The 23,697-nt window shown below is 40.1% G+C and overlaps 1 protein-coding gene across 1 annotated transcript in view; it reads left to right on the top strand.

Annotated features, from left to right (window-relative positions):
• Nucleotides 1-5,298: 5,298 nt before the first annotated feature.
• Nucleotides 5,299-23,697, top strand: part of SPON1 (spondin 1) — a 199,899-nt gene continuing 181,500 nt past the window's right edge. Inside the window, exons 1-2 of the mRNA XM_080405852.1 lie at nucleotides 5,299-5,723; nucleotides 12,457-12,563. Of these exons, the coding sequence (XP_080261978.1) occupies nucleotides 5,501-5,723; nucleotides 12,457-12,563 (330 nt within the window). The 5' untranslated portion in view covers nucleotides 5,299-5,500. The remainder of the gene's footprint in view (nucleotides 5,724-12,456; nucleotides 12,564-23,697) is intronic.

The following is a 23,697-nucleotide window of genomic DNA, read 5'->3' on the forward strand; positions in this document are numbered from 1 at the left end:
GCACTAGAGGGGAGCACCAGGGAACATGTCCCCTCCTCCCCTGCCATGGAAATTTGGAAGTTCTTGAAGGCAGGGGCTGGTGAGGGAGACAGTCAGGTGTAACTGCAGGAGATGTGACCTAGAAATTGCTGGTGCTCCCAGTTTGCAGCAGTGATTTTCCTTATGGGTAAATGAAGCCTCATGCTGGGCTTGATGAAACTGGTTCTCTTTAATCTACTCTTGGGAGTTTTCAGGGATTCCCAAGATAGCTCTTGAGTCATGTGGGATAAAGGGAGAGCTTTTTTAAGAACATATTTACTCTCCAGTATTGGAAGGAATCCTGAGTTTAAATATTTCAAGAAGCTTGGGTCTTTCCTTAGCAAACCTCCTCCCCAAAATAGACCGAGCGTGGAAGATGAGTTTCTGTCAACATTTGATCCTGAAAGATCCATTCAAGAGCAGCCTAAGTTTAAAACCTGTTCTGCCTGTGTTACCCAGGGTGCTGGCAATACTCTTCTAGATTTTTTTTCTTTTTGTAGCCTCTGTGCTGTTCTACACATACATCTTGTCCCATGATTTTCCAGCTTCAGTTTTTGCCTCAGTTAAGCCCCCAAGAAACCTTAACAGAGCTTCTCTCTCTCCCTCTGTTTCTCTCAGCATTGCAGTGTTTCTTTCATAGTATGTAAGATGATAGTCTCATCATGTCAAGAACCAAATATTTCTATGGTTCTTGAAATGTATTGGAAATGAAAACTTTCTGTACTGTCAGTGTAAAAATATGCTGAAGACAAGCATGACTGAACAGGCAAATGTAATTGAGCTACTTGGAAGTTTAATATTGGAGATGCATTGTATTGACTGACAGTAGTATGAATGGTGAACAGACCTCTGCAAACATCTACTGTCATTACTCTTCACTACTTCCTAAGAGAAAGGAAGTTGAGAACAGTGCTGCAGAACCATAAAAAATCATCTTAAAAGAGTCTCGCAAGCTCTTTCCTTTGTCTAATAGGACAACAATTATCTCCAGATCTTTTTCTAAACAGGCTTCAAAGACAGCATGGACCAATCTGTGTTTGAAAAGCCTTATTCTTACTGTAGGTAGAGTGGAATTATTGTTGCAATGGAATTATTCCATTCAAATAGATAGAGAAAGTTTCTATTTTGTTTAAGGAAAAACTGACTGTGACTATGGGAGGGTGGGTGGGAAAGGAGATAGATATGCAAAATTGACTAATAGCTGGATCTATAGTAAGACAAAGGTCTAAAAATGGGATAGATATATTTGAAAGTGCAACTCTCAAATTCTCTGTTTACCCTCCCAGCCACCAAAGGTTTTATTGCAGATTGTTTTGCAACGTTATTTGCTAGGCATCTGAGGCACTCTGCCTTTGCCTGAACAGCAGCGTCCTCTGTCTTGGCAGTGAAGAACAACTAAATATTTAGCTTATGAGGAAAAGATCTTTAGAGACTTTCGTCAATCTTTTAATTGGTAGTGGTATCCAGAAGGTATTTAATGCAAACTTCCAGTGTTAGGTGATCACCTGAACCTTGAAGAGCTATTGATCTCAATACAATTAATGTCTTCCTCAGAAGAAAGGGCACCCTAGATCTCTGTCTCCAGCAAATGCATCGTAATTGATAGATCACCCTCCCTTCCCTTTCTCTCTGCTTATTCTTTGTGCTTCAGCTCAACTTTAGAAGCCCAATGTTTCCAGGAGGGACTGAGGGTGCCTCCAGAAGACATAGAGCTTCCTGGTTAGAAGCTTCCTGAGAAGTGAGGGATGAGGATTTGAATACTTGCAAACCAAGCAAGGAATTGAAACCAACATCTCTCTGACATCCTAAACAAATACTTAAATTGCAAGCTCTTGTGTAAAAGGGTAGGCATCATTCTTGCCAGTCATCTTTTGAAAGAGATGTATTCCCCTGTTACTGCATTTATATAATACATTAAAAATGGATTTAAGCTTCCAGCTCCTGTGTTTGGGAAGGTGAATCCTATAGCCCAATAAAGTTATCAAGCGCCTGATGACCATGAGATTCTGGGCACGTCACCTTGATGTTTCTTATTGGCTAGTTTTGTTGGCCTCTGCTCTGTGAGCAGACTCTTCTAAGGGGTCTAATAATCTTGTAAATCAGATTAGACGCGTACTTGAGGCACTGACTTACTATGTGGGCTGGGACCTTAAAATCAGGTGTTGCATAGCCAAACATTGCATTGCACATGTCACCTTATAGATAATTCCCAAGACTTCAAATAGCTTCATAGAAGCAGAAGGAAAGAAAAATTTTAAAATGCCACCTACAATATCTTCCAGTGAGCATGAGGATATTCTGCAGTACTTAATGCAGTCTTCTAAACTGCCATTTTAAAATGAGCTCCTTATTGGAAAAGCGAAAAGAAAGAGTCTGCAGATCTTGTGAAATTCTTTTGTTTGTTAGGAAAGCCCACTCAGGGTGGGGGGTGGAGGGGAGTGGGAGGGAAGAGATTTTCCTCCAGCCATTACAGCTCCATCAAATGCAATATTACACCAGTAATGATTGTTATGCCTAATAGTCACGGACAGCAACTTTATTCATCCCAGAAAGTACACAAAGAAACGCAGCACTGCAGTCCTTAAGATACGAAGCTTTCTCTGTTAAATTTGCCATGGATGGTTGGATTCATCAGTTTGCATGAGTCTTTGACTGATAGATCATGCTTGATGCTTTAGGCAAACACACACTAATTAGTAGAACAAATAGAAAACCCTGAGGATGCCCATGCTTAATGACATTGTCCATATTCTAAACTGTCTCTACAACAAATTATTCATTTCACGGCTGTAGGCAGTGCAAGTTAATTTATCTGTATCAGTGCTAAGTTGAAGCATTCACTTTTAACAAGGCACACTGTATTATACCTTTTTAGGAAACTTTCCAACACTTCAGCTTTTAAACAAAAAAGAAACTGGAAGTAAGAGGCCAGGCTAATTCAAGGATAAAAAAGCAAGAGGTATAGAATCTATTATAAGTTTAAAGAGTCAATAGATGCTGATGAATTGGTTAACTTTTAATTAGTTTGGTACCAACCAAAAAATTGTGAAGATGACTTAAAATTAAATCCTTGGAGGAGCATTGAGTTAGAACCCAGAACTCTGGCTCAGAACAAAGACAGGTTGTGCAGAAGTGCATGTGTGATTCCTGCTATGAATGCTGCAGTCAGGTAATTGCTTTTCAATCAATCTCAGCAAAAGAAATGAGAAGTCAGATATGGAGAAAGAAGCAAACTCACAGGCACCTTATACCAGTATGGTTATAGTTGTCACTTTCAGCTGAGTATTGGTTTGCTTCACTCATATATTTGACTTCAGAACCTTGATAAAGTGAACCTTATTTTCATAAAATGAGTGAGGTGAACATAGTGAGTGGTCAAATGATACCCAAGAGTCTATGATGTAGCTGAACTTAGTTTTAAGAAAGCTGAACTTAGAATTAAGTAGTCATTTAATGAACATGGGTCTTCGGAAGCATGAAAGTAAATATCCAAGCCAATTCAAAGCTTCAGTAGCAAAAGCAGACAATATTATTGCCTGCATGCTGGCAGGTTGGAGGTGAGCGATGTGGATTGAGTGGAGGCAGATGACCTGGCAGATTACGCTGGAAAGCTAAGGATTGCTCTTTCTGCCACGTTCAGCAGGAGAGGAATAAAAAAAGCAACTTGTGTTGGAAAGACCATTTATACTTGCATAGTTGAACACTTTTCTCAGCAGTGGAAGTCTCTACAGTCAGGCAGGCTCTCCAGGTGGTCTGGCAGAAGCAGCATAGATGGTACCACGGCCACTGTTGCAGGTGCCTGAGCAGGCATGTACTTAAGGATTGGATGCTACTGTTCAGTGTGGTTATAAAAGCTTTGACTGCAACCTCTTCACAAGCATATGGATGGACACTGTCAATAACTCCATGTCTGCAAAAAACCTCATCCACCTGTTAATGCTATCTTTACTGAACGTATATTTTGACGATGTGATGGTTTACATTCTTTACAAACATGTAACAGACTAAAATATAGACAAGTTTACAGTAGCAAAGCTCTTGGCAAGGAACATTCCAGAAAGTAAAACGTTCAGCATCCTCACAGAGACCTTGAAGAAACACCTTTGTTTGGCACACAACACTGCTAAATGACTTCCAAAGCTAAGTTTGGAACCCAAAAATTTGCAAACCTGATACTAGCAAATGCCTAGGTAGGTACCAGAAGAGTTTCAAGGTACTGGTTGTTTCCCATATTTCCTTGGAAGCTGTGCTTAGATGCAGTTGTATTCATCAATCTACTATTCTTGCTCCAGAAAAAGTGGTTGGAAAGGATTTGTGCCGTCTTGCACATTTGGCATCTTGAAAGTGTTCAGGTCCTGATCGAGGACATACCTTTCCAACTTTTCCCTCCACTTACAAAGCAGTGGAGGGAGAGAGAGAAGAGCAGCATTTAGGGGTCAAAACTGGAGTTAGGGAGCTTGTGGGTCTGGGTTCACTTTTTTCCCCCACTGCTGTAAACTTCTTTTATGGATTTAGACAAGACATTTAGTGTTATTGTGCCTTAGCGTGCTTTATAGAACTGTGAAATAACTAGACCTGTGCTCTCCTTGCTTTCTCCTGTTTGTATCTGCTCGGAATTTTCCAAGTGTGGGAGCAGACCTCCTGTGTTCGCTCAGGTGAACTGTGCTCTCAGCTGTCGTGTGTGCAGGGTGTGCTCGCATGTGCGTGTACGTAGCCTCCATCGCTGAGACGCACAGTTGCAGGCTGATGTAGAAATGAATCTCGCGTTTCCAGCACATCCACCTCTCCGCATCTCTCTCTGTGGTACCCGAGAAGCTGCAGCCGATGCTCCTTGCTTGTCAAGTGTGCGGAGAGCAAGAGGTTGTCTTGGTCAGTTTGTGCTGATTTAGTTGATATTGTTTATTATGCGTGCTGGTTTGGAGAAAGACAGGGGGTGGGGTGGGGGTGGCGCGGCAAATTCTTTGCGCCCTGTTATCCCTACAGTAACTATAGACTTCGGCAGGAATGCGGGTGATTAATTTCAGGTCTGCGGGCTCAGCCCGAGCGGCAGCAGCCCTCCCCGCCGCTGCGCTGGATGGCTGGGAGACAGCCGCGTCCCCCCTGCTCCGCTCCGCCAAACCCCGCGAATTCAGCTCGGCTAAGTAAACACCGCCGAGCCGCTAATCACCCGCTCTGAAACAAAACAGCACTTCACTTCGGGAGCTGGGCAAGACCAGACTTCCCTCCCTCCCTCCTCCCCTCCCTCCTCTCCCGCCCTCTCCCTGCGTTTCCCCTCCCTCTCCCCGGCAGCCGCCGAGCCGGTCCCTCCGACCCGGCAGCCTCATGCTGGGGGCCGCCGCCGGCCGGGGCTGACCGAGGCCGCCCGCCCGCGCTGCCCGCCCCTGCCCGGCCCGGCCCCGCTCCGCTCGCCGCCGGGCACCGCCGCCGGGCTCCCGGGCACCGCCGCCGCCCCGACCATAAAAAGTTGTGCGGAGCGCCGAGGATGGGAGCGCATCTGCAGCCGCTGGCCCTGCGGCTTCTGGCGTTGACTTTCCCCTTGGTGGCGAAGGGTTTTTCTGACGAAACCTTGGAGAAAGCCGCGAAATCCGAGGGATATTGCAGCCGGATCCTGCGAGCCCAAGGCACCAGGAGGGAAGGGTACAATGAATTTAGTCTCAGGGTGGAGGGCGATCCAGAATTTTACAAGCCTGGAAACAGTTACCGGGGTAAGTTGGCCATCCTAACGCATCCCATGCTAACGATAATGGTCAGGACAAGTGTCTCTGAAACTGGAACGTGTCTCTGCCTGTCATCTCCTGTATCCCTTTTGGCGTGTGTGTGTGTGTGACTGCGTGGGTTAAGGCAGGGTAATATACTCCCACGCATTACTTTATTGGGGATGCTTTCATGACAAGTGAGAGGGAGTTGGATTTCACAGTATCACTTTACTCCCAAACACTAACTCGGTATTAAGAGGAATTTCCTTTCTTTTATGATGCCTCTCTACCAGCTCAGCGCTAGCACAAGATCACAAGTTGATGTGATACAAAACACACTCTACCCCCGTTCACCTACTTCTATAGGATTTCTTCCTATCCCTTTAAATATAACAGAGTGAATAGGAGATGCTTTAACATTCAGCAGGAAGGAGAGGAAACTCGGAGCTAATTGTTCTTGCCCTGAAATATGAATGCTAATATAATGAGTTAGCATATGGGCAAACAGTGATGCAGCACGCTGCCAACTTCCCACATTTTCCACTTATGTTTATCCCACCCCCCCTATTTTTTTCTGGGGAAATGAACAGATGGTTCAAGCAGGAAAGAGGCAGAGGTGGTGCTGGTGACCACTATAAATAAGAGATGGAGGCATTTGCTCTTTGCTGAGCATTTCACATACAATCCTTGAAATTAACTTCCAAAGCTCATTTCAGTGTATTTGTCTAATTAATAGACAAAGACAGTTTTTGGTCACTTTTCCTGCCTCACCTTATAATGCCTTTGAAAACAAATCTTCTTGGAGTATATTGTTGACTTTGTATTTTAAAAGCACTTGAAAACAATTTAGACCTTTTTGGGTACTGTAACTAATGTACTTTATAGACATCACTTTGGGAAACAAATTTTGAGTTCCTTCTGAGTGTTTCTTCTGACCTTCCTTAGATTCAGTGTAAAGAGCAATGTTTTCCCATTGTATGAACATAGGAATCTTAGTATAGATAGGGAGAAAAAAGTGTTCACATAGCATAGTCATGTTCTCTTAAAAGTTGAAAAAATACATCGACAGCAGTGATTAACCAGCTTTGAGCACCAGCCTGTAACTTTGCATGATTTTTGATTATTTTTTTTCCCCAAGAATTGATTTATTTCAATGTGATATGAGGAAAATGTTTCCCACAAATTGCTTAACTGTTCCAGACATTAGGATTAGTACCTTGAGTCTGAAAGCTTTCATGTTGCATGTCAGTTTGATGCATCTACTAAGCAGGATAAAGATAAGTGCTACGATCTTTGAGAGTGACAAATGTGAGTGTTCTTAAAGTGTTGGAATTTACTTCTGTTAAAGCATTATTGGATGTTTCAGTCACCTATCAAAGAAGTTTCTCTTGCATGGAAATGTAGAGGGAAAGAAACTCCCAGATGAATTAGCAGAACTAATTTTCTGCAGATATTAGGTCTCGGCATTAGGAATTCTATTAATAAAATCAAATTAGTATATTGTAACTTCTTGGAAGTGAGAAAATTACAGCTAATAGTGAAAAGTTAAAAGGTAGACCAAAATATGTGCCCAGGTTTTTGGTACTTAAGACTGAAGTATTCAGGTGGCATATAAGCTTGTCTAGATAGTCCCTTAAGGACGCGTCCTGAATGGTTGGAAGAACATTAGCAAATGTTGCTGTAGCATATACATTATCTATGGCAATAGTTAAAAATAACAGCATTACAGAAAGTTTCAAGAGCTCATTTTCAAGGGAATTTCTGCAGTACAACTGGAACTTTATTACTGTTTTATACAAAGGCTAGAAAATCCAACTAATGATAAAAAAATGCATGATTATGACAGGTCTGTAGGGGGTTTTGTCTGTAAGTTACTAGATGTAGAACACCACAGAAGATCTGCACAACCTTCATTGCATTGGAGCCAAATGTGCCTGTTTCCATGGCCCCTGCTTGATTTAATGCAATCTGGATCCTTGGCACATTCCCTGCTGGGCTCCTGGAATAAACTAGTATTTATGCAATGTGGATAACACAGGAATTAACTGTCCATACAAATGCTGTACTCTACCAAATCGATGGTATAGAGGCATCCGTTTATGTTTGTGACTCTTGATCATCGGTTGATGTGATGGCCACATAAGACCCTCAAGCTGCAATGCCTGGAGGAAACATTGCAGCACTCTAACCTTGTGGGAATTGGAAGACCACAGTTCACAGCTGCCCCTTGTGTTTGGGAAAATTTTTATGGCTTTCCTGAAGTTACCTTTGTATCAGACAGGGATCTGTTTGCCCTAAGGGCAAATCCTGGGTGAATTTGTGTGTATGGAAGCCTTGGTTTTCCACCTCTCTGGAGCTGTGAGAGAGGAGAATGGCCCTGAGCACCAAATAATGTGTTTGAATTGACCTCCTCCAGTCTGCAAACACTGTCAGCAGTAAGGAAGGATGCATTTTCCTGTCTTAGACAATTAAAAATGAGGTAGCAGCAGGGCTGAGGAGCCATCCTCCTTTCCTCCCTCATGTCTAACAAAGCAACTATGGTTATGGGCTTTGTGGTGCCCCAGGGGCAGGTGACATGACTGATTTCTAGTATCTTATTTGTGAGCTCCGATCCTGAAGCCTGCAAGTAGCCTTTATCTGCCTGGTCGTTCAGGCTGCAGTATTGTTGCCTCTCCTGTTACGGAGCAGGCAGCCAAATGCATGTGGGGCAGCTCTTCCCGTAGCACCAGGTCTGTAGGCACACCATCCTGGGGTTGAGGTCCTCTCCTACCTGCTGGTTAACTTAGACCTTGATGTAGTTGCTCTTGCTTCCACTGAAGGTCAAAGTTCCCATTGCATTCAAAGGGCACAAATGAGTCTTATGTTTAGGTGGTGTTCTGGGGTAATGATCCTTGAAAGTACTCAGCCTAGCTTTATTGATCTTTACAGTTAGATTAATGATTGCATTAACGAGGTAAGTTTCATCCTATTAAAAATATAAATGGAATTGCTTTAAAAAAGCAATAGTATGTCCATTTCACGTGCTAATGGACACAGTTGCCTCCATAACATCATGAAATTGTTATTCTCATGAAGAAAATGAAGATTTGATTAGTATAGTCCATAGATTAACCTTCTGTGTGGATGCTTTTTCCATTTTTAATGGAACTTCTACTTGTAGGTCTGTTTACATTCTCAGTTTTCAAGGAAAAGCTCATTTAATATTACACACTCCATTGCATTGGTTTGGGGACTTGTTCTCTAAGGAATGTTGAATCTTTTGCTTTCCATTTCTTTCTTTCCCCCAACATGCAAACACTCTTTTCTATACTTCAGAAACCAACCCTCATTCTGTAAGTATTTTAGCGATTCTTATGCTTCACACTTTATGGAAAAAAGTAGATATTAAAAGTGTATTTGTTGGTACTTGTGCAGTGTACAACACAGGATGTGCTGTAGTGTAGGATGAGGAAAGTCAGATTTCCTGCCTGAAACCAAAGAAGCAATTGCTTTGATCGCCCCACCTTTAGCTGGGTATACTGGGGAAGGAGGAGTGCGCTGGCGGTGTGTGCCAAAGTGCGACTTGTGAGGTAATCACAGAGTTGCTGGAGGGGATGGAAACAGGCAAAAGTGACTGTTGATATGTAATCTTCCTTTTAAAGTAAAATCCCTAACTTTGAGGCTTGCACTGAGACATAAGTGATCTTTACAAGAAATTCATATTGTTCAGTGAGCGTTAATTAATGCGAAGGCATTGTGCGCGGTACTCAGCTGTTCTTTAAAAAGGCAGAGTTTTAACACAAGGAAGAGAACTCTCAACTCTTATTATGCAATGAGGAGCTGCTCTCTTGTGAAAACCAGATGTAGTCCCACAGCTTCCCAGTGCTGCCCATGCAACACTGACACACATCAGCCCAGAGCCAGTGACTGCAGAACCATTGCCATCACAGGGCTGTGCATTTAGGAGTGCTTCAAATAAAATAAAGCCTGGCACTGCAGTGTTACTGTAGCACACTGGATGGTTCAGGGAACTGACAGACAGCTTTGCAGCTCAGGTATTTGTTCTGGCCTAGCTCAGGGGTGACCAAACACACATTCCTCTTGGTATCCTTGAGCTGAGGTTGCATGGGCACAGAAATCCCCCAAGCATGGTCTGCTCCTGTGGGTCATCACCCTCCCGGCCCCTCACTTGCATCGGGGTGTCCCCGCCACGGGCAGAAGTGCTCCTGGGGCTGCACAGTGCAGCTGCTCAGGGACTGGACCCAGCTGAACTATCCGGTTGGGTTTTTTTTGTTTGTTTTGTTTTACTTTTCAGCTGGATGTGTTCCCTTGTTCAATTGAGTGCACAGCTGTGTGGATACGGCTGCTCTAGGAGCAGTGCAGGGTGGGGGAGGCCAGGATCACTCCTGTTGGAGGAAGCATGGATTTATGCTGGGTTAAAATGACTCTGCAACCACAGCATGAGTATTGCTAACCCCAGGCATTCAAAAACTGTAAGTCAGGCTTTGGAATTACCATCCTCTTTATTTTTTCTTTTTCTCCCCGCCTTCTCTGATGACTTTTTTAGCATTTCAGATGTTCTCTATTTTATAGGTAGGTGTTTGTTTATAAGTTTGAAAACTGTTTTCATCTGTAAATTTGTAGGAAAACGATGAAAACTGTTGAGTCAATTCACAGCTGGATTCTCCATTTGCTTGTATATCTGGTGTAACCTTTTGCTCAGTGATTCAGAGTTTTGAATTAAGTACAATATATGGAAAAATTTGTTGCATGCAAAAACTTTATGGCAGTTAGTTTCTAAGAATCAGCGTTCATATAATGTGTTCACCCTGGTTGAGTCCAGCAGCATGCTGTTCTAAATTACTGCAACTGAGAGGTTGGCTATGGATTTTCATTTAGATAGAGCTGCAAGAGCTTGCAAAATTGGACTAATAATCCGAATTATTGGGCAGATAACGAGTTAATGAATGGGAACAATACTTAAAACTGTAACCAGAAATTTTAACCTTATTAAGCTACTCCTCAGTTCCTGTATATAAAATGTGAACATTTTTCTCCCTCAAAATTATAAGGTTTAGCTTCACAGTAGAGTTCCATGGAATGAAGAGCATGGGAAATCTTAAAACTTGGGGGACTTGCTATTATGCCAATCCCTGTTCTAGATTTGCACTGGTGTTTGCAGGTATCTAGGTCTAAACATGGAACTTCCAATTTTTAACTTTTTGTGTATCTCTCCTATTCTCCTTTTTCACGTACAGTCATAAAAGTTATGTATTTGCACAAACACCACAGGTTTTAGACCCAAATATGGCTGCATAATGCTAGAAGTCTTCAAATATCTTATTTTGTGGTTTTCCACTACTGAATTTCTAGATAAAAGGCCTCTCCCTATGTTCCAAATTAACTCTGGGCATATTTTGAAATCCATATCTTTTAAGGGCCATCTGTAATTTTTAGTAATGTTATGCAACCCCTCACGGCCTGTATGGGTAAGATGAAGTCTCTTGTGAACACTCTCCATGAAGCAGCATTGATAGGTGCAGTTTGCTCAGGAAAACTCTGCGTGGTCTTCAGTTTTTATTGTGCCCGTCAGGGTTTGAGAGTGTGACAATGGTGTATTACAAGCAGTGCTGACTGCATTATGCTTAAAGTAAAAGCTACTTAACAGTATTATGCTTAAAGTAAAAAACCCATTATGCTTAAAGTAAAAGCTACTTAACAGATTTCTGTCTCTTTTAATTAAAGGAAAAATATTTTTTATTGAAAATTTACCTCTATTACAGAAAAGGATTCTTATAAGGTGTTGAAAAGGGTTCAGCTATTTTAAACCTCCCTCAAAAGTCATGTCTCAAAGCTCTGCATCATTCCATCTTTCTGATAGTGTTCAAAAGAGCCATAGCTGGTGGAAATCAAGTGTTGCTGGGTGGTGCTTAGCTATGGATGATGGTAAATAGAAAAATCATACAAAAGTATTTTGCACTTGCAGAAAATGAGGGATGTGATCTTGATACTGAGCATGGTAAAATCAGGTTATTCTGCAATACGTTATTTGTTCTTTGCTGGTGGATCCAACGATGCCTTCCTGGTCAGGGCTGGTGGGTGATGAAGGGTGTTTTGCTGATGTCTAGGGTGCTTTGACGATCAGAGCTGGCAGCACGATCTTTAGAGGTCACCTTTAGCCATGAATTTAACTTTGTGTCCTGTTCTGCCTGAGGTTGAGGGAGAAGAAGGATAGTTTCAGAGTGATGGTCTCCACCAGCTGGAGTACTACATTGAGTGTAGGGGAGCTGAGGCGGGCAATATGGTCATCTTGCTTTATTGTTAAAGAAACCTTCCATGTACTAAAATGCCTAGATTTCTGTCTATGCTCAGAGCAGAACAAAAGCTGAACCCAAACACGTGTCCCCAACCCCAAAGCATCATCAAAATAATCCTGCTGTGGATCTGTGCAGATTAGCAATCTCCTTTAAAAACAAACAAAAGCAACCCAAAAGATATGCCAAAAAATTGTGTGTGTGTGTGTGGGAGCTGAGCTGAGCTATTTCACATCACATCATGCCAGTGTTTTCCAGTTTATGCAGAAACTTGGACTGAACAGTTCTGGTGTTCCGGCTGGCTCTGCTGTATGTTGTTAGTGCTCTGGTTTTTGTTAATACCAACTTAAAACACACACCTTTCAAGTTGAACTGTAAAATGATAAGCAAGTGGCTGATTTCACAATTAATATTATGTTTTCATTATTTCTCTTTTCATTATATCTTAGTGACGCTTTCTGCTGCCACTCCTGCTTACTTTCGAGGGTTCACATTGATTGCTCTCAAGGAAGGAAAAGAAGGTGACAAAGAAGAAGACCATGCAGGAACTTTTCAGGTGAGAGAGCCTTCCCTGACCTGTACCTCTAGGAGTCTTTCTTACTCTATGCTTGGCTCAATGGGACATTTTATATGCAGACTATGCTTAAGTGTAAGCATTGTGGATGCTGACATGAGAACAACATAGCATATTTTATATTCCCTGCAACCTCTTCAAGAGGTCGAGGCTTTTGTACCTTGACTTCAGCTTGTTTTCACGCGTTCATAAAGTTAAACATGAGCATCAATTACTTGGACTAGAGCCTAGGACACCTGAATTTGTTATTCAAAGTGAATATAAAAATAGTTTTTTGCACATTTTGCTGCTTTTATTTCTTTACCTAGATAGTTTTGTCCATTCAGATGTAGATTATGACTCTGGAAAGTGTTTGCCACAGCTGTAATGACTGTTTTATCAGTCACAAATTACATTCTGCTGTTTTATTGATGCTTAGTAGTACTTTGCTTAACAAACACATTCAGTGGGCTGAAATGTTTATCGTTGCTTAAAGGATCAGAATCCAGAATGGTGATTCACAAAATCATATTTCCAGCTATTTGAAGATCACATTGCAGAAAAGGAGTTCTGGAAGTTGAGAATACACATCAGATTTATGAAAGTAGGTAGAAATTACGTAGGTCTGTTGTTCGTTGATTCTCAAATGAGGTATTGTTTGCTCTTTGACTTTGCAAACAGAAATATTGTTGAATCATACTGATTATAATTTACAGGATGGGTAATAATATTGATGCTAATTTTAATAATGATTTAGAGATGATTTCACTTGCTTCAGAACAGCATTTATATTTTTTTTTTCAAGGGAAATACTCAAAAGTTCTTGTTTTGGTCATCTGCAAGGAGACAGAAACAAACGTAATCCTAGCACCTTTTCCTGAAGCATCTTCTGTTCTTTGTATATAGCAAGCATGATGCACAAACTCAATACCTATTTGCCCTGTTTTCCTACGTAGTTTGCCTAGTGGCCTCTTTCTGCATTTCACACATTTTGTAAGAAAACTTTTCACGTTATTTGTAAGAATAAGTGACTTATTTGATGTTGGAGTGACTCAGTCTTCCTTAAAATGAAATGATTTTCTAATGTTTTTTGAAAGAAATCTGTTTAATATGGACAGTTGTGGTGGTGTGGTGTTTTTTTTTTAAGAATAAGCTAGCATCAGCTACTGTTAAGAAGTAGAAACGATGGTGCTTCATCTATTTTAAAATAAACTTGTCAGCATTCATTTCTGTATCTCAGTAGTTAATGTCACTATAGCTGTGGGTAATGGGAAGGGAGTCTGAGTTTTGCCGTTATGGCCAGGTATATGTCTAACTGAGAATGCAGTGAGCTCACTAAGCTTTACTGAGGTAGAGAGGAAGTTTGAAGGCAGCAGAGTGGGGTGCAAATGGAAAGTATATAGATCAAAAAAACCACCCCAATGGATCTCAGTGGAAGGAAGATTGATTAATTAGCTTTATTGTATGGATTGCAGTCTGAAATCTGTACTCTAATTGTCAGATTAAAGTTTCAAATTTTATGCATAGCTAAATTTGTATTTCTGTGGCACAAACAGTACTCATTGTGCTCATCCCTCATTAGCACAATTAAAGTTCATTCAGATAGTGCTTGCCAGTTCTGCCTGTGTTGATATAGATTTAAGATTCTTATTTAAGTACCCAGCAAATGCTTACAATGAGAAATACTGATGTCTCTTGTATCATGGCTAGGCGCTAGTAACTAGAGAGGGGAAAAAGATGGTTAGTTCAAGGGTTTGCACTGTTTTATTATTATAATGTGAACATCCTAATGGTGTCTAAACAGCTGTGCAGAGTAAGAAAAAACTTGCATGTACAACAACTTGCATGCCACTCATAGTTATGTATTGCCTGTGCTCAGATGGAGTTTATGTTATTCAATGAATTACCTAGTGGAACAGAACTCAGTGACAATTCCTTAATAGTGGCAAGACACTAAAATGCTACTTCTGGACTACTAGCATAAGCCTTTGCTTCCATAAGGAGACATATATACTGTTAAATAACAGTGAAAACAAAGCACGTGGATGCAGTGCATGAAGCAAAGTGCTTCATGTAATGCAAGACTTTGCAGTACAGCCAGGATAGAAAGAAATGAAAGTTGATCAAATAAGACATATGCTTTCCCTCCATGCCTCAGAGATTGTAAAACATCGTATTTTCAAGCCTGTGAGTGCCACTTTCAAATCGTGTAGTATGGGTTGCAATGTCTTTCATGGGGAAAACCTGAATCCACACTGCAATCGGGTCAAGATCCAATTGGGGCTGTGGCTTCTGTTTTTCACAGCTATCAAGCCTGATCAACAGGTGTAATGCCTCAAAGTACTGTAGAGGGGCATGTGCTAGGGCAGCAAGGTGTTAAATGAGGACTAACATCTTGGTGACTGATACGAAATAGTACACTCAGGCTGGAAAAACATAGTTTTCAGCAGGTTGAGTGCTGCAGCCCATTGCAAGGGATGAATGTGCAGTAAGCAGCTGCTGTGAGTTTGCCCTGCAGGGGCTTTGCTCTGCCTTTTACAACCTCCTCATGGCTCATTTACTCTTGTCTGACTCTGCAAGTCAGCAGGTACGGTCAATCTTCATTAATCATTAAGTTTCAGGGTCTTGATCCTATAAATAGTACAGCTGTTAAAATTCTTGGTTGGACAGGTATTTTTTCTGTACTTTTTTTAGTTAACTTTATGCTGGCTATGGAGTAAGAGACCTTCAGAGAAGTGTCATTTGGACTCCACCATTCTAAACCATTTTTTTCAGAGGGAAACAGAGACCTTTAAATCTGATTTTACTGTTGTTTGTCTATTTAATGCAGCCAAACTTTTTTTCTTTGTCCTTGTAGCACACCCAGGGCACAATTTGGCTTTAAAATAAAGAAATCACACTGTCTCCCACAAACATGCAAGCATATGTTAAATAGCTAAATTAAATATGGTTGGGGAATTAAAGATGCCAAATTCAGTCATAGAAGTTTGGGGATATAATAATAGGTCTCTTACTTATGCCAGTGGTAATTGAACAACTCAGGGGTGCAGTGCAGCACTGAAAGCTTCAGATATCAGGTCCCACTGGCCTCTTTACACAAGCCATTCCCAGCCGCTGTGCAGACTGCTGATCCTTCTCTTTTGTAACGTTTAGTAAAAGTCTGCAAATTGTTTGAAGGCAAATCATACTCAAGGGCAACAATCAAGCACTGATTGACTATAGACCAGTGTCTGTACAGGCCATTTTAATCAACATAGGTATGCAATGTAATAGACTTAGTCTGGTAAATAATGTGGAATAATAGAAATTTGCTGAATGTGCTGAACCTCATCTATCTTCCTTGTTCTCTGAGGAAGAAAAAAATTTTCCAAGAAAATTTTTGGTGAATGTTTTCTGAATCTGTTCTGAAGATACATACAACAACAGCAAAAAAATAATCTAAGTGGCCTGTTGAAACACTTCAATAGATTATATTTTATAGAAAAATTAAGTAAAACTTCACAGATCTCTTTTGTCTAAACTGAGTCTTCATAAATAGTGGTTAAATTGTTCTCTTACCAGATTATATTCCAAAATTAGGAATTCTCATGATTTATTATGAGACATTTATTCTGAAGTTTCCCTTATTCTCTTTCCAATTCCACACACTCTCTGTTCCTTATTGAAATTTTCATATTTTCATTGTAGGCTGTATTATTTCAATTTTGCATTTCTGCAGTTAAATTGACTGTAGTCTTATTTACATTCCCCAGAATTGTATACAGTAGTCAGTCAGGACCCTCAGCATAAAATCATATAGAATTTGGATACAGTAATCCTTTGGAGTATCATAATTGCTTCCCTTGTCTTCATGCAGAAATCCTCTAAGTGTATGCAGCTTTTCTTTATTGTAGAAGCATCTTGGTATTTTACAAGAACTCTACAATAAACTCCTAAATCTTTTCCTGCAAATGTTGCTGCCTACATTGTGATTTCTCATTTTCTCTCTCTGCGTTTTATTCTAAGTGTAGAGCTTTGTTCAGTTCATCAAGAAAGTTCTGAACTACAATCCTATCCTTAAAAGTGCTCAGTACTCCTCCAAAAATAAGTGTTCTTTGTGGACTTTGTAAAATACGTGCTTGACAACTAAACAGTCAATATAAAATATTGTGTGCGAATGTGACCTGCTTTTCTAATCTTATACAGCGATAAACTGAGTCATAAAGTCTCAAAATTAGACTTTCTCTGTATTGTTTTGGTGTGATCAGCTGTCAGATTATGTCTGCTATCTTTGTGATAGTTTAGTGTTAAATGCATTCATTGTAGTAGTGATCTTGGAGGTGTACTTTTGACATTCTTTGCTCTAGTATGAATCAAAAAATCCTTAGTTTAGGTCACTGAATGTAACCCACCAGTGCAAAACCAAGGTAGGAACATAAGTAGGCAAGAATGAAGGTTTCATTAAAACTATGGCATTTACAAAAGCTAGGGATGTGTGCTGAATTTAAGGAAAATTGAAATAAGTAACTAGCTAAGTAAGGTAAGCGGTCCTTTTATTCTAAGTCCTCCTTCTCTAGGTTTACTCTGAAACAGTAGCCCCAAACACTGGCTTTGTTTTTGAAGACATGCTGACTGGTGACCAGTTCTTTTGATGTTTAGGTGACTGATGTGCTTAGCAAAGCTTTTAGATTAAAAGGTATTTTTACAAGCTCTTTGAAAAGCAGTTCCTTAGTTGTTGTATTCCAGCATTTTTTAAGAATCCTACATGTTCTTAAGCAGTTGATATACTGTATTTTGAAAGAAGCAGCCTCTGAAAGGCTATTAGCCATGTCTTGTGACTTATTAGTTCTTATATCTATAAGCAAAGTTCGTTTGTTTTTTTTTAAATTGACTGCAATTATTTATTAAGCTTTTTATATTAAAAAATTAAGCTATGCTTATGTAATCTTGATGTTGCACTCAACTTGTATGTTTTCTTTTAACCTTGTATCCCAATATAAGCACATCAAACTACTTAGTAAACAGCTTATTCTGAGATGTATGAAATGGTGTAGTTTTAACAAGTGTTCAGAACTATCAAGTATTTTGTGCATGCTTGCATGCTTTACATTCCCTTTCCCAGCATCTTATCACTGAAACTGGGTCTGTCATCTCACTACTTATAAGCATGTGGAAATAATGCATTTTTACTCTGATTTGATGTGAAATATTCAATTACCGATGGTCTGCGAGTCAGAGGGAATGAATGTCCAGATCATCATGAAACCACATAGTTTAGGTTTTTCAGTCAAGCTTCCTCACACTAGTGAATGAAAACAATGTTTCTATCTAATTAAACTTAGAAATTTTTAAAATTCTTCAGGGTTTTCATAAAGGAGGGCTGGGTCATTACAAAGTAGGAAACAATCTAGTGACATATGATGTGAGGGGAAAAAAATGAAGAATGGATACTAACTACTTGTGTCTTTAAACCTAGTAATTATGTGGCTATGACATTATATACCTACTTCACATTTATCAAAATGAAAAGAATTCAAATCTGTCTGTGTTGGTTTCAAAGAGAGACAGATGCTGTACCCCCCAAATTGGGGAAAATGCAGTTGCATCCAAACCCCAAAGTGAAAATTCTTTCTCTGTAGTATTGACCAGCAGTTGTATCATCAGGAGATAAATCAATGTTAAATAGCTGTACGCAGTCATTAACTTCATAATCCAAAGAAATAATTACAGAACTCTGTAAAATATGAAAGAACTGGAATATGCCAGCTATATGATTTGGAGACCAAGAGGGTAGAGATACTTCTCAGACTGTAAAATTTAAGTCTTCTGGTCTCTTGCATTTGCAAGAGTATGACTGAATTTTCTTTCTGTAAGAATCATTGCATATATTATTCTAGACAGCAAAAAGTAAAATTTTGTAATGGTTAAAACAAACTCTAGTTCACCTTTCCTGTAGGGTGGAATTGGTTGTCCTTGTTGAAAATGTTCACACGTTTTTCTAGAACTCTGTGACTTCCATTATTATGATGCTCTGGGATTAAATATGAGCTTTTAAAAAAGGGAAAAGATATCTGCCACAACCAGTTCTAGCATTGATTGCAAAATGTGACCAGATTGAACAAGATTAAATACAAAATCGCCAGTATAGTGCAGAAACCTTGACCTGAAGCACTTATTGGCAAGGTTTTGGTTAAAAATTGTCTCAGGAGGTAGTTATGTCTTGCTTCAGACAGTGAAAGATAGTAATGCAAAAGAAGAGTGATGAGCGCCAGGAACTCACAGATGAGAAACAGCTCTGTTATAGTGATTATTTACTTCTGGTGAGGCTATAAAAAAGGAAACAAACCCCTGACCATATAAGGTTTTTTGCATCCTTCCTTTATGTTTATTTTGTTTGTTCTGGTTTGGACTTTTGTTATGAATGAGGCAAAAAAAAAAAAAAAAAGAGTATTTTAATATTGCCCACTTTTTGCACATACTAAATGTTGGCTTGTTATAGCTTGGGAACTCTCTCAAGCCATTGTATGCATAGTTGCTCTGTCTTTTAGAATTGATTATTGAAATCATAAAATCACACAGCCAAACCCAGAAAATATGGGAAATTTCTGAATATTGCTTTGTTGTGTATTTTATTAAAGTGCATCTTTGAAGTACTAGCTAATACACATTTATGAAAAGGAAATAAATATGAAATTGTACTGGCTTGCAATGTAACAGTTAACTACTGAAGGAAAATGGGTTTCAGTTTCTTAGCCTAGGCTCTTGCTGCTTTTGACAACTTGCTTATCTCAACTCTGCAAGTTTTCATGTAGCTTCCTGGTTTATTGTGTAATAGGGAAAGAGCTATGAGGCTTTCTGTGAAAGCCCTCTGAGATTTATGTGGCCCTGAATCCTCCATCATGAACACTGGGAGGATGAGACTGAACAGGTACAAGCTGAAACAGAGCAGGGTAAGACTATATATAAGGAATTTTTTTCTATGAGGACAGTCTGGCAGTGGCAGAGATTGCCCAGAGAAGACTATGCAGTCTCCACTTTCAGAGGTTTTGAAGATGCCTGGATACAAATCTTTGTGTTTCTAGTAATGTGTTTTGATCATTAGTTATGAATAGATGCCAACACATACAATACTACCCAGTCTGTAGTACATACACAGTCCGCAACGGTTATGCTCAGTCTGTGGGGTGAGACATGTACAAACGTTCTTTTACATGGACATTTGAATCAATATGAACAAGTTTATAACCATTGATTTTATATTGATAAAACTTGCCTATATATACCTTCCTGATAAATATTCATATCCTGAGCACTCAGACCAGAGACCTCTTTCCCCCAGCCCCCCCTTTGATAGACCATAATCACGGTTATGGAAGATGAAGATTGATTGTGCAACCCTGACTCCCTCTCAGCCAGCTTAATTTGAAATATGCTGGAGCGTCTTTTGTAAGGATTTTCTTGCTACATCACTACTATCACTTCTAAAACTTTAAATTCTTATTTTATTTATTTGGCTTTAGTTTACCTTCTGCTTTTTTTTTCCCTTTGCTTTTTTCCTGTCTCTCTGCTTGGCTATGGGAAAGATTATCTAACCATGTTGTTTGTAGTCCTCTTTCTTTGTTTAATCTAATCTTGTTTTCTTCTGCTTGTTTTTTTTTCCTTCTTTTTTTTTTTCCTGAGGTCTTGGGGAAATGGGCTTTCTTGAGAATTACTTCAAATGATTATTGTATCACAGTAAGTGCTTATGCTTTCAGGAAAGTGTTAAGCCTAAACCTACATTTCATTTGTTGATGCTTCAAGTTCTTTTTTTGTTAAAAAAAACAAATGCAAAACAAACAAGCAAAAAACCCCCAAACAATCAATCAATCAAACAACCCCCCCTAAAAACCCCCAAACCAAAACCAGAAAGCATGCCTCTTGAGATATGTTAGCTAAAACTCCAGGCTCCTTTCCAGGTCCAAGGCTTATTAGAGTCAGATTATCTCAAGTTTAACTTCTGCCCTGCCTTGCAGTCTGCCAGTGCATGCAGCCTACCTATGCAGTGCCTGACTACATGGTTAAGATATCAAAACTGCTTAATTAAATCTGTTAAAAAAGAATATCTACTGGTTTATTCTGTTCCTTAGATTAGCACTAAACTGCAAGACACTCTGATTCTAAGAGGCTTCTGAAGAGGCTCATCAGAATTTTTTTTCCTAGAATTTGGCACTGACACTTAACACATCAGCTTTGCTCTGTGGGAAGAAGTAGAGAAATGAAGTGACGCTGGAAGCACTGTCCTTTTTTGCCTTGGAGATTCCAGTCTGCTCTTCAGACACATCAGTGCTGGGAGTCCCCTTCTGGGCTTTTTGGGACTTGGGACCATTTGACGCCTTACAGGGGTTCTCTGTTCAGGTCTTGCTTCCGGACTTGAGGCTGGTTTTGCATTTGCAATTATTTCATTCAGAGCTAAAGTCAGATTCTGGAAGTGCAGATCCCACAAACTCTCTTTTATCAATCAGGCGAAGCTGCATATTCTTCCCCTGGGCAGTATTTAAGAAGACACATGTATCTCAGTGACTCCAAAGGAATATGTTTCAAATATCCCTTTACTCCAGCCCAAGTAATGTACCCAACTCATTGTTATTCCAGTGTCACATAGTTTTTCTTCAGATGTCGACTCACCTGGGTGGTGTGAAATTTAGCAAAGACATTTAACCCTCGGGCAACAGCCAGCTGCTTTACAGTTACCATAGGGTAACTGTCATGGGTTATAACTCTAGATGTATGTAGGCCCCGGGTTCATTGAAATATCTGTTCAGCATCTCTTTCTTCATTCATAACGTTGCCATCGGCTTTCCTTTCTAGATTTCCCTTTTGGTCTCATTATTTACTAGCTTCGTCTAAGGCACAAGGCACTCAGCAATTTCTCTAGATTCTTTGTGTGTCTACTGAGAAAGATCAGCACTCTCACCTCATTAACTCCTATTATCCTTTAATACTGCAAGAATTACCTCTGATGTAACTATTTACCATCCTGCAGCATCAGAAAACCTTCAGTGTGTCAGTTCCAATCAATGGGACATTAGCAAGTGTCTGTACTTTGCACTTCCCCTTTATATCGGGTTACAAAGCTTTTACCAGCTATCACTGCCTGCGATCCTAACTACAACAGCCATGGGTCTGCACCACCACGCTACTCCCACAACAACACAGGGCTTTAAAAGGAAGGGTTGTCCTGGGGAAACAGGCTTATTCTGCCACTTCTCTCCAAATGAGCACTGCCAGCTGCTAGGCTGCAACGACTAGCCTGTAGAAGTGCAGAACTATGTTTGTACTTGAGTCTTTTCTCATAATGTGCTTTCTTTTCCCTTCATATTATTTGGGGAGGTGTGGGTGAAGGTGAGGATGAAGTCTGAGGCTCAACTTGACAGTTTCTCCAGCCTATATGAACTTTTCTACTACTTAAGAAAATCTTGCTGTCAGTCCTCTGGACTTTTGAGGAATGTACACATATGCCAGTATAAAGTGTCCCAATTAAATTTAAATAGTCGTCTTTGGTTCTTTTTTCCTCCTCCTCCAGTATCTTCAGAGAGGTTCTGTTGATTTCAAAATGGCATGGATCTTTTAAATTCAGGAGTTTACCTACTTGACTCATTCATGAATAGCTGTTGTAGGGAAAATCCTTCATCCAGGTTTTATAGTCAAGTAAGGCAAGTCCTCATCACAACTCATTGCTGAATTAATTGCTGCCAGGTTAAATGTACTGTTTGCTGTGCCAGTTGTCTTGAGAACTACTTTCTGAATTCAGAAGGCAATTCTGCATTACCAAAGTGACAATATATTTAGTTTTCATTATTCTAGACCTCATGCATACCCTTCTCAGACCAAAATGCAGTCCACCCTGACAGTACTCCTCCTTTACAACTGTTCCCTTTCTAGTGATGGTAGAGACCTCTCAGTGTTTGTAAAGGGATACTATTTCAACTTCCATTGCTGTCCTGAACAGTTGTAATTGATTATTCTCTTTGCTGTGATAGCTCTTTCTCATGACCTAACAACCCAGGATCATTAGTCATCTGATCACAGTGTATTTATTCTACACCAGAATGATGCAAGACGTGTTCAGGGAAATGATGATCTTTTTATTCTGGTGCGTTCAACATTTGCCTTTTGGTGCTTTATCCTAATACACCTTCTTAGGTGTTCTTAGTCATTTAACTTCATGCAGTCATGAATAAAAATCCATAGTGATGTCTTCAGAATGATACATAAGGACTCATATAACTGAAAAATACACTGTCTCATCTTAAACACATCAGATATTTTGCTCCAATGCTAGGTAGTGTTACTTAAGAGACTTCGTAGACATGTTTTGGATTAGGATGTTTGATTTTCTTTAGTCTGTTTTCTCTGAAAACTGCAAGGTAAGGCTAGGCTGTAGCTTTAAGAACTCTTCTTTCGCTTATCTGGTTGAGACTTTTTGGAGTCCCAGGCCAAAAAGCTATGTAATGTTGCTTTTCCTCTCACACCTGCTTTTGCAGAACTCCAAGAACTTGTTTCATTCAGCACAATGCTGGATTGTTTCAGTGTAAAGTGACCTTGTCCAACCCTGGTTTGTGAAGTCTGGGGTTATAAAATCACTAGCTGAAAGTACTTGTATAGAAGAATCTCTTCATACATAGGGACCAAGTTCAGTCATCAGAATTTCTCCTGGTGTGTCACCCCACATCCTGATTTTTCTCCAGTTGCTTGCTATCCACCTTAGCCTCTACTGAACGATCACCTGAATGCTATCGATTTCCATCAACATAAAGCCCTGACAGAGACTGCTCGTCTGCTACATAACTGTAATTTTTTACTGAGGCACTGCCCCAATGAAAAGTCTCACCAGTGAGACTTGCATTCAGTCCCCTGTTCTCCTGTGACCTTCCTGTTAACCACTTACACTGATCCCAGTCTGCCCCCTGCATCTCAGGCTGTGTGGATTTCCTGGCTGTGGTCATCACTGCTATGAGTAATGCTTCTATGGATGATTTCTCATCTGAGAAATTATTCTTTGACAGAATTGCTCTGGTACATGTGTGGGACTGTCATCTTAATTGGCAGACAAAGCCAGGTCAGGTTATCTCTGCCTTCCCCTTTCCCTGACTTGCTTCTTTAGTTCCGAGACCTTCCT

Source organism: Falco punctatus (assembly GCF_963210335.1).
Source record: "Falco punctatus genome assembly, chromosome: 10".
NCBI classification, from domain to species: domain Eukaryota; kingdom Metazoa; phylum Chordata; class Aves; order Falconiformes; family Falconidae; genus Falco; species Falco punctatus.